Source organism: Eucyclogobius newberryi, unplaced genomic scaffold (genome assembly GCF_026437365.1).
Source record: "Eucyclogobius newberryi isolate DKJ021-1_F unplaced genomic scaffold, fEucNew1.0.hap1 SCAF_1, whole genome shotgun sequence".
NCBI lineage: Eukaryota > Metazoa > Chordata > Actinopteri > Gobiiformes > Gobiidae > Eucyclogobius > Eucyclogobius newberryi.
In genome coordinates this window covers 3,305,272-3,318,352 of record NW_027315723.1, presented here as the reverse complement: position 1 = coordinate 3,318,352, position 13,081 = coordinate 3,305,272, and the positions used below count along the sequence as shown (strand labels likewise).

The window sequence follows — 13,081 nt, the reverse complement described above, 5'->3', positions numbered from 1 at the left end:
GAAGAAGAAGAAGAAGAAGAAGAAGAAGAAGAAGAAGAAGAAGAAGAAGAAGAAGAAGAAGAAGAAGAAGAAGAAGAATGCGGTTGCAAGTGTGAAAATAACAAATAATATCACATTAAGTGGCTCCGGAGTATAAGTATATAAGTATAAATATAAGTCGCACCACGGCCGGAAAATACGGTACATTACACTAGAGGAGACTTTCTATTCTTTTTTTGCAAGAAATGTTCTGAAACATTGTAAAAAATATAATAATAATTTTGCTTTTGTTTATTTACACTAGGCATGTCCAAACTTCGGCTCAAAGGCCAAATGCGGCCCTCAGGCCAATATTAGTTGGCCCTTCAGCTTCCTGCTAAGTTGGTCCAAACAACAAAAAGTAGTACTTTTTTCTGTAAAATTGAAAATATTGTTTGTTTGTGGCCCTCTGCCCTGTATAAGTTTCAAAATGCGGCGCTCGGTGAAAGTAGTTTGGACACGTCTGATTTACACTGACAGAAAAGACGTTGAATTTCGTGCCAGAGTTAGTTTCATGCCGATCGACCCCGTGATTCCAGCGACGTGAGCCGTAAAACCATCGATCTGCACTTTGAACGTAATAACCCTGAAGACGTGGGCCGTACCGTAGTCCTCGTGGCCCATGTTGACCGTGACGCCTCCACCGATGCTGATCTGCCTCTGGGCGGCGCCGTCCTCCAGCTTCTGCAGGATCTCGTCTTGTCCCTCGGCCCCGGGGCCTTTCCCGCCCATAAAGTGTGCGTACAGCTCCGTTTGCGTGATCAGGAAGTTGAGTTTACGCTGCTGACGCTTGGCCTGAGGAACACACGCGCGCTTTAATCACCGCGTTGCCATGGCGTTTGTTTATTAAAATACACCAATATTAAGCGTTGTTTGTCATTCTTATTGACCCGTAAACGTTCTGCTTCAGCGTCTCATGTTTCAGAACTTAAAATAATGTTTGCACTGAAAAGCACACATGACTTTCTCTCAGTCAGGCGTTCCCTCGTCAGGATGTGTGTTAGCGCTCCATCTACTGGCAGCAGAGGGAAATAAACCAGAGCTAGCTTGTCCCTGACATGCTAATGTGAGCGCACAGCTGTGATGTAATGGTTTATGAAGTTAAAAACAGGAGAGTTAAAAACAGGAGAACTCCAGATCTGCACCTCTGACGTCACAGATCTGCACCTGACGTCACAGATCTGCACCTGACGTCACAGATCTGCACCTGACGTCACAGATCTGCACCTGACGTCACAGATCTGCACCTCTGACATCACAGATCTGCACCTCCGACATCACAGATCTGCACCTCCGACATCACAGATCAGGGGCGTTTGAAACGGAGTGATTTCTGAAGCTGGATTAATGAAGCTACAGAACAACAGAATTTCAGTCAACATATAAAGTAAGTCAATATATGTTTGTGAGTATTATATTAGACAGGAGCTGATGTTACGCAGTGTCCAGTGTTAGACTGAATAGTGACCACAGGTGTGTCCAGTACCTCTCTCATCTCCTCGTCCAGCTTGCGTTGCTCCAGAGCTTCCTTCTCCGCTCTCTTTCGATGTTCCTTCTCCACTTTGTCGTACTTCTTCCAGTAGAGCATCATCTCTTTGGTCAGACGCCGCGCTCTGGGCAGCGTCTCTTTACAGTTCTTCTGAGCCTGGATGGCCGCTCGCCGCACCTCGCGCATGCACTGGTGAGCCAGCTGTACGACAAGTGTGTTAACATCACAACACATCATCACAACACAACTGAAGCCAGCTGTACGACAAGTGTGTAACATCACAACACATCATCACAACACAACTGAAGCCAGCTGTACGACAAGTGTGTAACATCACAACACATCACAACACAACTGAAGCCAGCTGTACGACAAGTGTGTAACATCACAACACATCACAACACAACTGAAGCCAGCTGTACGACAAGTGTGTTAACATCACAACACATCATCACAACACAACTGAAGCCAGCTGTACGACAAGTGTGTAACATCACAACACATCATCACAACACAACTGAAGCCAGCTGTACGACAAGTGTGTAACATCACAACACATCATCACAACACAACTGAAGCCAGCTGTACGACAAGTGTGTAACATCACAACACATCATCACAACACAACTGAAGCCAGCTGTACGACAAGTGTGTAACATCACAACACATCATCACAACACAACTGAAGCCAGCTGTACGACAAGTGTGTAACATCACAACACATCACAACACAACTGAAGCCAGCTGTACGACAAGTGTGTAACATCACAACACAACTGAAGCCAGCTGTACGACAAGTGTGTTAACATCACAACACATCATCACAACACAACTGAAGCCAGCTGTACGACAAGTGTGTAACATCACAACACATCATCACAACACAACTGAAGCCAGCTGTACGACAAGTGTGTAACATCACAACACATCATCACAACACAACTGAAGCCAGCTGTACGACAAGTGTGTAACATCACAACACATCATCACAACACAACTGAAGCCAGCTGTACGACAAGTGTGTAACATCACAACACATCATCACAACACAACTGAAGCCAGCTGTACGACAAGTGTGTAACATCACAACACATCACAACACAACTGAAGCCAGCTGTACGACAAGTGTGTAACATCACAACACATCACAACACAACTGAAGCCAGCTGTACAACACAACACACTTTGCTCTTACCTTTTTAGCGTTGGTTAAAACTAGATTCTTGGCAGAAGTTTTCTGCTTGAAAGTCTGAAAGACACAAAAATATAAATATGTGTTAAAATACGGGTAAATATGTGATCATAATTCAAAAAACACTGTAAAATATAAAGTTTTTACATACATACATACATACATACATACATACATACATACATACATATATGTGTGTGTATGTAACAGTACAGCGTAAAACACATACTTTAAAGACGTACAAATACTACAAATACAGTAGTGATGTAACACTTCACCAACCGCCAAAAACACCAAAGAAGATTATTGTCAATCGTGTTTTTGTTTTCCGTAGCAACACATCGCACTACAAAACGTGTCAGGACACACACACAGGACGCACACACACACAAACACACACACACACACACAAACCTTGGGCACTTCCTTCTTGGCGATGGTCAGCCACACTTTGCGTCTCCGGGCGGTCAGCTGCTCTGGGGTCAGGTGCTTCTTCTTGACCGGAGGCAGCGGTGCGTCGTGGGAAAACTTGGCGAAAACCTTTGAGGCGAACGGGTGCTCGTCGTCGAGGGCGTCGCCGTCGCCGCGTTTCCTCTTCTTCTTCACCCTCTTCAGCTTGGCTACACACACACACAAACACACACACACACACAAACACACACAAAATGCACTTTATTTATCATTTTAAAATCATGAGTGCGGCTCCAAAAATGTTATTATTTTATATATTATTATTAGGCCCGAGCTGGCGAGAGGCCCGTTAGTTCCATCAGCACGGCTGTGAAAACACTAACGAGCAAACGTGCGACAGAGAGCGCAATAAACGAGCGCTTTACATGGGGATGATCCTCATGTAAAGCGCTCACGAATACGTTCCCCTTTCTTTCTTTCTTTCTTTCTTTCTTTCTTCTCGGTCCGACCCCCCGATTTTTCACCCAGTGAACATTGACAAAAAGTCACAAAATTTGAACACCTCTAAAAATCGTGCCTCTCTACATCTTTTTTCTAAAATAAAAAAATTGGCGCGTCAGTGCCCCCAAATGTACCAAAAATGCATTGAGCGACAGGAAATGGCTCAAAAAAAATCTGATCGTAGAATCATGACGTTTGGTGCAGAGGTAGATGGTAACAAGAGAAGTAAGAAATATTATTACGGCAACACCGTCCGCCCAACAAATGTCAGCCATATTGGATCAAAAATGGCTACACATGACTCGGAGTTTTTCCAAATGTCGTACTTTTACCAACTCCTCCAAAAAAAAAGTCAATGAGACTCATATCATATTTGTTACGGCGTTGCCGTAGCGATGACAGAAACCTCCCGTGTTATTCCAATGGGGAAAATCGCCAAATCTCTGAAATTTGAACACGCTGACACTTTATACTTTTACAAACTCCTCCCAGGGCGTTAGCCCGATTAACCTGATATTTGGTGAGAGTCATCTTCAGGGGTGGACCATCAAAAGCTATCAACATTTTTATTCTAAGAGTCACGGACTTCGTGCGGCGGAGCCGCAAACTTTTCCCTTTATGTGTAAAGCAAAGGGGAGAAGATGCGACAGCGTCATGGATTCAGCAGTATCTCCTCTTCTCTTGCTCTTTTGCGGAAAGAAGAAGAAGAATATTCCGCGAAGCGGTCGTCATCCTCATGTAAAGCGCTCCTAAGTGTGCTTCGCCCGTTTACAACGGTAATGTTCCATTTTCCTACTACTAATTAGTATGCACGGGGTGTGCATGAGTGAGGAGTGCGTTAGTGAGTGTTTGCACTTTCACATGGTGCAAACACTCACTTCGCACGGCCTTACGGGACTAATAGGCCTCTCGCCAGCTTAATAATAACCATCATCATCATCATCATCATCATCATCATAAAATAAATCAAACTAATGGGAGAAAGCAAAACATTGTGTGAAATAAACTGACCCTTGAATTTCTTCTCGTCTTTGATCTTCTTCTTCTTGGGGCCCAGCAGGTGGCGCTGTTGCTCGTAGAAGGGGTCGTGAGTGGAGAGCAGGCCTGTGCTGTAGAACTGATACTGATGGAGCTGCAGAAGGAAAAGAACGTTTTATCTGAACAAACTGACAAAACAAAAGGACAAATGTCGGTCGATTATTCATAAATAATCACATTTCTCTCATTAATACAGTTACGACGGAATTGGTATTTTCTCTTATTAAAGTGAAAAAATATGTACATTCTGCAGCGGTTAAAGTAAAAGTACTGTATCTATGTTCTATCTTACAGTGAATACTTTTTGAAAGCAGGAAATGTACTTTCTACTTCATTCTCGATTTCTTTTTGAACTGAACGGAAAAGTTAAAAGTAAAAAATAGTGTAAGATTGACAGCTCGATTGAGAACTTTTATTTGCCATTTTCTGTTGCCAAAAGAGTGAGAAAATAAAGTGGAACCTACTCTGTGTCTGTACCTCTCTGTGTCTGTACCTCTCTGTGTCTGTACCTCTCTGTCCGAGTGGAAGCGGCTCTGTATATGTGCCTCCCTCTGTGTCGGTACTGCGCCAGTACTGCGTCAGTACTGTGTCAGTACTGTGTCTACTGCGTCTGTACTGCGTCAGCACTGTGTCAGCACTGTGTCAGTACTGCGTCTGTACTGCGTCAGTACTGTGTCAGTACTGTGTCTACTGCGTCTGTACTGCGTCAGCACTGTGTCAGTACTGTGTCTGTGCTGCGTCTGCACTGCGTCAGCACTGCGTCAGTACTGCGTCAGCACTGCGTCAGTACTGTGTCAGTACTGCGTCTGTACTGTGTCAGCACTGTGTCAGCACTGTCAGTACTGCGTCTGTACTGCGTCAGCACTGTGTCAGTACTGCGTCAGCACTGCGTCAGTACTGCGTCAGTACTGTGTCTGTACTGCGTCTGTACTGCGTCAGCACTGTGTCAGTACTGCGTCAGCACTGTGTCAGTACTGCGTCAGTACTGCGTCAGCACTGTGTCAGTACTGCGTCAGTACTGTGTCTGTACTGCGTCAGCACCGCGTCAGTACCGTGTCAGTACTGCGTCAGTACTGCGTCTGTACTGCGTCTGTACTGCGTCAGTACTGTGTCAGTACTGTGTCTGTACTGCGTCAGCACTGCGTCAGCACTGTGTCAGTACTGCGTCAGTACTGCGTCAGCACTGTGTCAGTACTGTATGTACTGCGTCAGTACTGTGTCTGTACTGCGTCAGTACTGCGTCTGTACCTCTCGGTCCGAGTGGAAGCGGCTCTGGTGCTGGCGGCTGAAGCGGTGCAGCCTCAACATGTCGTGGAGCTCGTCTTTGGACAAACTGAAGTCTGAATCGTCCGAGTCCGAGTCTGAGTCTGTGGTGTCGTCGCTCAGGAGTAAACTCTGCACAAAAGACAAGAAACAGGTTCAAGAAGAAGGACGGAGGGAAGAGGAGGGAGAAGGAGGGAGAAGGAGGGAGGAGGAGGGGAGAGGAGGGAAGAGGAGGGAAGAGGAGGGGAGAGGAGGGAAGAGGAGAGAAGAGGAGGGAAGAGGAGGGAGGAGGAGAGAAGAGGAGGGAAGAGGAGGGGAGAGGAGGGAAGAGGAGAGAAGAGGAGGGAAGAGGAGGGGAGAGGAGAGAAGAGGAGAGAAGAGGAGGGAAGAGGAGGGAGGAGGAGAGAAGAGGAGAGAAGAGGAGGGAAGAGGAGGGGAGAGGAGGGAAGAGGAGAGAAGAGGAGGGAAGAGGAGGGGAGAGGAGGGAAGAGGAGAGAAGAGGAGGGAAGAGGAGAGAAGAAGAGGAGAGAAGAGGAGGGGAGAGGAGAGAAGAGGAGGGAAGAGGAAGGAGAAGGAGGGAAGAGGAGGGAAGAGGAGGGGAGAGGAGAGAAGAAGAGGGAAGAGGAGGGAGAAGGAGGGAAGAGGAGAGAAGAGGAGAGAAGAGGAGGGAAGAGGAGGGAAGAGGAGGGGAGAGGAGGGAAGAGGAGAGAAGAGGAGAGAAGAGGAGGGAAGAGGAGAGAAGAAGAGGAGAGAAGAGGAGGGAAGAGGAAGGAGAAGGAGGGAAGAGGAGGGAAGAGGAGAGAAGAGGAGAGAAGAAGAGGAGAGAAGAGGAGGGAAGAGGAAGGAGAAGGAGGGAAGAGGAGGGAAGAGGAGAGAAGAGGAGGGGAGAGGAGAGAAGAGGAGAGAAGAGGAGAGAAGGGAAGAGGAGGGGAGAGGAGAGAAGAGGAGGGAAGAGGAAGGAGAAGGAGGGAAGAGGAGGGAAGAGGAGGGGAGAGGAGAGAAGAAGAGGGAAGAGGAGGGAGAAGGAGGGAAGAGGAGGGAAGAGGAGAGAAGAGGAGGGGAGAGGAGGGGAGAGGAGGGAGAAGGAGGGAAGAGGAGGGAAACAGGTTCAAGAAGGACGGAGGGAAGAGGAGGAGAGAGGAGGGGAGAGGAGAGAAGAGGAGGGAAGAGGAGGAGAGAGGAGGGGAGAGGAGGGAAGAGGAGGAGAGAGGAGGGGAAGGAAGAGGACGGAAGAGGATGTATTAGGAGGGGAAAAGGATGGAAAAGGGAGAGAAAAGGAGGGAAGAGGGGAGAGGAGGAAAAAGGATGTATAAAGAGGGAAAAAAGAGGGGAAAAGGAGGGAAGAGGAGGGAAAGGAGGGGAAAGGAGGGCACAAACCTTCAGCCACTTGCGGTTCTTCTTCAGCTTGGAGAAGTTGTAGAGACTCGCTTTGTCGGCCTTTTGGTCTGCGAGATGAAACCGGATCATTTTAACATCTTAACACTTCAAACAGGGCGGATGCTGAAGCTAAAGAAGCGACTGAAACCATCGTCGGGGATGTTCACGTTTTAAATCATGTCATGAGGTTTTATCATTAAACGTGTCGTACAAAACTAATACAAATCCACTCATTATTTCTGTGTAAACTGGTTCCGTTTTTGACTTAAAAAACTGTCTAAATGTGTGTCTAACTGACGATAACAGACTTATTATGATGATTGTGTCGCAGAGCGTGACCTTTGTGTCGCAGAGCGTGACCTTTGTGTCGCAGAGCGTGACCTTTGTGTCGCAGAGCGTGACCTTTGTGCAGCAGGACGCCGTTGCGCGGTGCTTTTCCCTCCGAAGCGTCGCTCTGTTCGCACGGCTCCGGCTTCAGCGCTGAGTTTGGTCCAGAGTCCAGCGACAGACCCGAGTCCAGACAGTCGCTCTCCTCGCTGTCATCGCTGAGACAAACGAGCACAGAGTCCCCGTTAAACCCGCAGTTTCACCGTTAAACCCGCAGTGTCACCGTTAAACCCGCAGAGTCACCGTTAAACCCGCAGAGTCACCGTTAAACCCGCAGTTTCACCGTTAAACCCGCAGTTTCACCGTTAAACCCGCAGAGTCACCGTGAAACCCGCAGAGTCACCGTGAAACCCTCAGTGCCCCCGTGAAACCCTCAGTGCCCCCGTGAAACCCTCAGAGTCACCGTTAAACCCTCAGAGTCACCGTTAAACCCGCAGAGTCACCGTTAAACCCTCAGTGCCCCCGTGAAACCCTCAGTGCCCCCGTGAAACCCTCAGTGCCCCCGTGAAACCCGCAGTGTCACCGTTAAACCCGCAGAGTCACCGTTAAACCCTCAGAGTCACCGTTAAACCCGCAGAGTCACCGTTAAACCCGCAGAGTCACCGTTAAACCCGCAGAGTCACCGTTAAACCCGCAGAGTCACCGTTAAACCCTCAGTGCCCCCGTGAAACCCGCAGAGTCACCGTTAAACCCTCAGTGCCCCCGTGAAACCCTCAGTGCCCCCGTGAAACCCGCAGTGTCACCGTTAAACCCGCAGAGTCACCGTTAAACCCTCAGAGTCACCGTTAAACCCGCAGAGTCACCGTTAAACCCGCAGAGTCACCGTTAAACCCTCAGAGTCACCGTTAAACCCTCAGAGTCACCGTTAAACCCTCAGTGCCCCCGTGAAACCCTCAGTGCCCCCGTGAAACCCTCAGTGCCCCCGTGAAACCCGCAGAGTCACCGTTAAACCCTCAGAGTCACCGTTAAACCCTCAGAGTCACCGTTAAACCCTCAGTGCCCCCGTGAAACCCTCAGTGCCCCCGTGAAACCCTCAGAGTCCCCGTGAAACCCGCAGAGTCCCCGTTAAACCTGCAGTGTCGTCGTTAAACCCTCAGAGTCCCCGTTAAACCCGCAGTGTCCCCGTTAAACCCCAAGAGTCACCGTTAAACCCGCAGAGTCACTGTTAAACCCGCAGAGTCACCGTTAAACCCTCAGTGCCCCCGTGAAACCCTCAGTGCCCCCGTGAAACCCTCAGAGTCCCCGTGAAACCCTCAGTGCCCCCGTGAAACCCTCAGAGTCCCTGTGAAACCCGCAGAGTCCCCGTTAAACCTGCAGTGTCGTCGTTAAACCCTCAGAGTCCCCGTTAAACCCGCAGTGTCCCCGTTAAACCCCAAGAGTCACCGTTAAACCCGCAGAGTCACCGTTAAACCCGCAGAGTCACCGTTAAACCCGCAGTTTCACCGTTAAACCCGCAGTTTCACCGTTAAACCCGCAGAGTCACCGTGAAACCCTCAGTGCCCCCGTGAAACCCTCAGTGCCCCCGTGAAACCCTCAGAGTCACCGTTAAACCCTCAGAGTCACCGTTAAACCCTCAGAGTCACCGTTAAACCCGCAGAGTCACCGTTAAACCCTCAGTGCCCCCGTGAAACCCTCAGTGCCCCCGTGAAACCCTCAGTGCCCCCGTGAAACCCGCAGTGTCACCGTTAAACCCGCAGAGTCACCGTTAAACCCTCAGAGTCACCGTTAAACCCGCAGAGTCACCGTTAAACCCGCAGAGTCACCGTTAAACCCACAGAGTCACCGTTAAACCCGCAGAGTCACCGTTAAACCCTCAGTGCCCCCGTGAAACCCGCAGAGTCACCGTTAAACCCTCAGTGCCCCCGTGAAACCCTCAGTGCCCCCGTGAAACCCGCAGTGTCACCGTTAAACCCGCAGAGTCACCGTTAAACCCTCAGAGTCACCGTTAAACCCGCAGCGTCACCGTTAAACCCGCAGAGTCACCGTTAAACCCGCAGAGTCACCGTTAAACCCTCAGTGCCCCCGTGAAACCCTCAGTGCCCCCGTGAAACCCTCAGTGCCCCCGTGAAACCCGCAGAGTCACCGTTAAACCCTCAGAGTCACCGTTAAACCCGCAGAGTCACTGTTAAACCCTCAGAGTCACCGTTAAACCCTCAGTGCCCCCGTGAAACCCTCAGTGCCCCCGTGAAACCCTCAGAGTCCCCGTGAAACCCGCAGAGTCCCCGTTAAACCTGCAGTGTCGTCGTTAAACCCTCAGAGTCCCCGTTAAACCCGCAGTGTCCCCGTTAAACCCCAAGAGTCACCGTTAAACCCGCAGAGTCACCGTTAAACCCGCAGAGTCACCGTTAAACCCGCAGAGTCACCGTTAAACCCTCAGTGCCCCCGTGAAACCCTCAGTGCCCCCGTGAAACCCTCAGAGTCCCCGTGAAACCCTCAGTGCCCCCGTGAAACCCTCAGAGTCCCTGTGAAACCCTCAGAGTCCCCGTGAAACCCGCAGAGTCCCCGTTAAACCTGCAGTGTCGTCGTTAAACCCTCAGAGTCCCCGTTAAACCCGCAGTGTCCCCGTTAAACCCCAAGAGTCACCGTTAAACCCGCAGAGTCACCGTTAAACCCGCAGAGTCACCGTTAAACCCTCAGTGCCCCCGTGAAACCCTCAGAGTCACCGTGAAACCCGCAGAGTCCCCGTTAAACCCGCAGAGTCCCCGTTAAACCCGCAGTGTCATAAACAAGTCGTGTCTTTTTCGGGTTTTTACCTGGTCACGTCTGTGTTGAAAACGGCCGCCGTCTGTCGCAGGAAAGAGTCGAGTTTGAGCGACCTCTCGAGCCGCTGCAGGTGCAGAGGTTTGGCCAGGACGGCGCCCCCTGATGGCCCCGGCTCTAAACGCGCGCTGTGCCCCGACGCCATGGCGCACCGTCCCGTGCAGGAGCGCTCACTGAGGGACCGTCCCGGGCAGGAGCGCTCACTGAGGGACCGTCCCGGGCAGGAGCGCTCACTGAGGGACCGTCCCGCGCAGGAGCGCTCACTGAGGGACCAGGGGAACGTAGAGTTTTAGTTGTGCTCTAAAGAGGCTAACATCAGGTTTGTACAGCGTCTGCTACGACTGACCTTTTCTGAAGTGGACGACATCGAGCCGCTGCAAGAACCGCTGAGAACGTCTACAATAGAAAGGAAATAAAACGGTCAAAAACACACTTCAGAATCAGCTCCACCGCGTCAACAAGGTGAACGTGTTAAAGAGTAGGCCCATTTTATTTTGAAAGACATTCTTCTTCTATGGCGGTTGGTATTGTAGGGGAAACCAAATATATTAACCATTACTGTATTACCAATTATATTCATTTAACTATTACTGTATTACCAATTATATTCATTTAACTATTACTGTATTAAAGTATAACCAACTATATTCATTTTAGACTGTATTAAACTAGAACGGTTTACTCCTTACACGCATTGTTTCTTTTGAGACACTCTCTGATGAGGGGGTTCACCTGGCTGGAGAGACTGCAGACTTTAAGGACATCTACGTGTGAAAACGGCCAATGGAAGAATACCTTCATATTCCGCCTTCTATCTAAATGTTATCATAGGGACAGCGGTGCGATCTGGAACGCCCGCGTAAGTCGCCCAACACATTCGATACGGACAGAGATGGTAAGCGAGCTCTGTTATCTTTTGATTAATGTCTTTTCTTTCATAAACGAGCACGCCAACAGTATCCAAGTGTTACATTACCGCCTCCTACTGTAGTTAAACTTTGGACTTTACCTCTTAGACTTCACTCTTTAGAAAGTCTAAAGTCTAACTACAGCAGGAGGCGGTAATCTAACACTTAGATACAACCGCCATAAAACACCAAAGAAGAAGAGGACTTCACTCTTTAGTCTTTAGACTTCACTCTAGGATCATTGCTAAAGCTGCAGGAAGATTCCTTGGAACAAAAGAGCTTGAATGGCAGAAATCGAAAACATGCTAAAGGCCCCAAATGGGAGTCAGAGTAAAGAAATGGAGGTATGAGCGTTGCTGAGGTAAGGTAGGGGCGTCGCTGAGGTAAGGTAGGGGCGTCGCTGAGGTAAGGTAGGGGCGTCGCTGAGGTAAGGTAGGGGCGTCGCTGAGGTAAGGTAGGGGCGTCGCTGAGGTAAGGTAGGGGCATCGCTGAGGTAAAGTAGGGGCGTCGCTGAGGTAAGGTAGGGGCGTCGCTGAGGTAAGGTAGGGGCGTCGCTGAGGTAAGGTAGGGGCATCGCTGAGGTAAAGTAGGGACGTCGCTGAGGTAAGGTAGGGGCATCGCTGAGGTAAGGTAGGGGCATCGCTGAGGTAAGGTAGGGGCGTCGCTGAGGTAAGGTAGGGGCATCGCTGAAGTAAGGTAGGGGCATCGCTGAGGTAAGGTAGGGGCATCGCTGAGGTAAGGTAGGAGCGTCAATGAGGTAAGGTAGGGGCGCCCCTGAGGTAAGGTAGGGGCGTCGCTGAGGTAAGGTAGGGGCGTCGCTGAGGTAAGGTAGGGGCGTCGCTGAGGTAAGGTAGGGGCGTCGCTGAGGTAAGGTAGGGGCATCGCTGAGGTATGGTAGGGGCATCGCTGAGGTATGGTAGGGGCATCGCTGAGGTAAGGTAGGGGCGTCGCTGAGGTAAGGTAGGAGCGTCAATGAGGTAAGGGCGTCGCTGGTCTGTCCACGTTCAATCCAGTAGATGCACAGCTGCTAAGCAACGACAACAACGGAAGTAACTCCAGGAATCACAATCACGCTGGGTGAACGTCTTCCTCCCCGGTGAAGAGGAAGAGGAAGAAGAAGAGGAAGAAGAGGAAGAGGAAGGAGAAGAAGGAGAAGAAGAATACCAACCGCCATAAAACACCGAAGAGGAGGAAGAAGTTGTTCAATCGCTCATTGTCAACCACCAAAGAATAAAGAATAAAGCCTAAAGAATAAAGCCTTTATTCTTTAGACTTTAAAGTCTAACGAATAAAGTCTATGAAATGTAACTAACCACCATTAAAACACCAAAGAGGAAGACGACCTGCTAACTACAACTGGCAGTGGTAACCGTGGCAACGCCCCTTTGAGAGGCTTAAAGTCCATGTGACAGGTTCTCGTGTTTTTCAAATTATGACGTTGTTTGGCAAGTTTTTTCACATAGATTGTGAAAAAAAAAGTACAGGAAGTAGAGCCGAGTTCTACAACAGAATCCTGCTGTGATGTCATCAAAAAGCGCCATTCCATCAAAAATGCAGAGACAACGTGCACACGGCTGACACCTTTTTATGACAGTTTAAACAGTAATTTCACAGAATAAAGGTGTAATTATTTAACTTAAACATTTACAATCTGGTTGCTAACCTCTTCCTATGTCATAATTGCTGGCCATGTCACACCAGGAAGTGACATCATAAACGTCACCAAAATTGCCAAAA

The 13,081-nt window shown here is 49.3% G+C and overlaps 1 protein-coding gene across 1 annotated transcript in view; it reads right to left on the bottom strand.

Annotated features, from left to right (window-relative positions):
* ino80 (INO80 complex ATPase subunit) overlaps nt 1-10,659 on the bottom strand; it is a 75,436-nt gene extending 64,777 nt beyond the window's left edge. The window contains exons 1-9 of the mRNA XM_072449562.1: nt 10,430-10,659; nt 7,692-7,834; nt 7,290-7,357; nt 5,898-6,044; nt 4,623-4,743; nt 3,114-3,319; nt 2,703-2,756; nt 1,505-1,708; nt 520-813 (exon numbers count right to left, since the gene is read on the bottom strand). Of these exons, the coding sequence (XP_072305663.1) occupies nt 520-813; nt 1,505-1,708; nt 2,703-2,756; nt 3,114-3,319; nt 4,623-4,743; nt 5,898-6,044; nt 7,290-7,357; nt 7,692-7,834; nt 10,430-10,581 (1,389 nt within the window). The 5' untranslated portion in view covers nt 10,582-10,659. The remainder of the gene's footprint in view (nt 1-519; nt 814-1,504; nt 1,709-2,702; nt 2,757-3,113; nt 3,320-4,622; nt 4,744-5,897; nt 6,045-7,289; nt 7,358-7,691; nt 7,835-10,429) is intronic.
* Between the last annotated feature and the right edge of the window lie 2,422 nt (nt 10,660-13,081).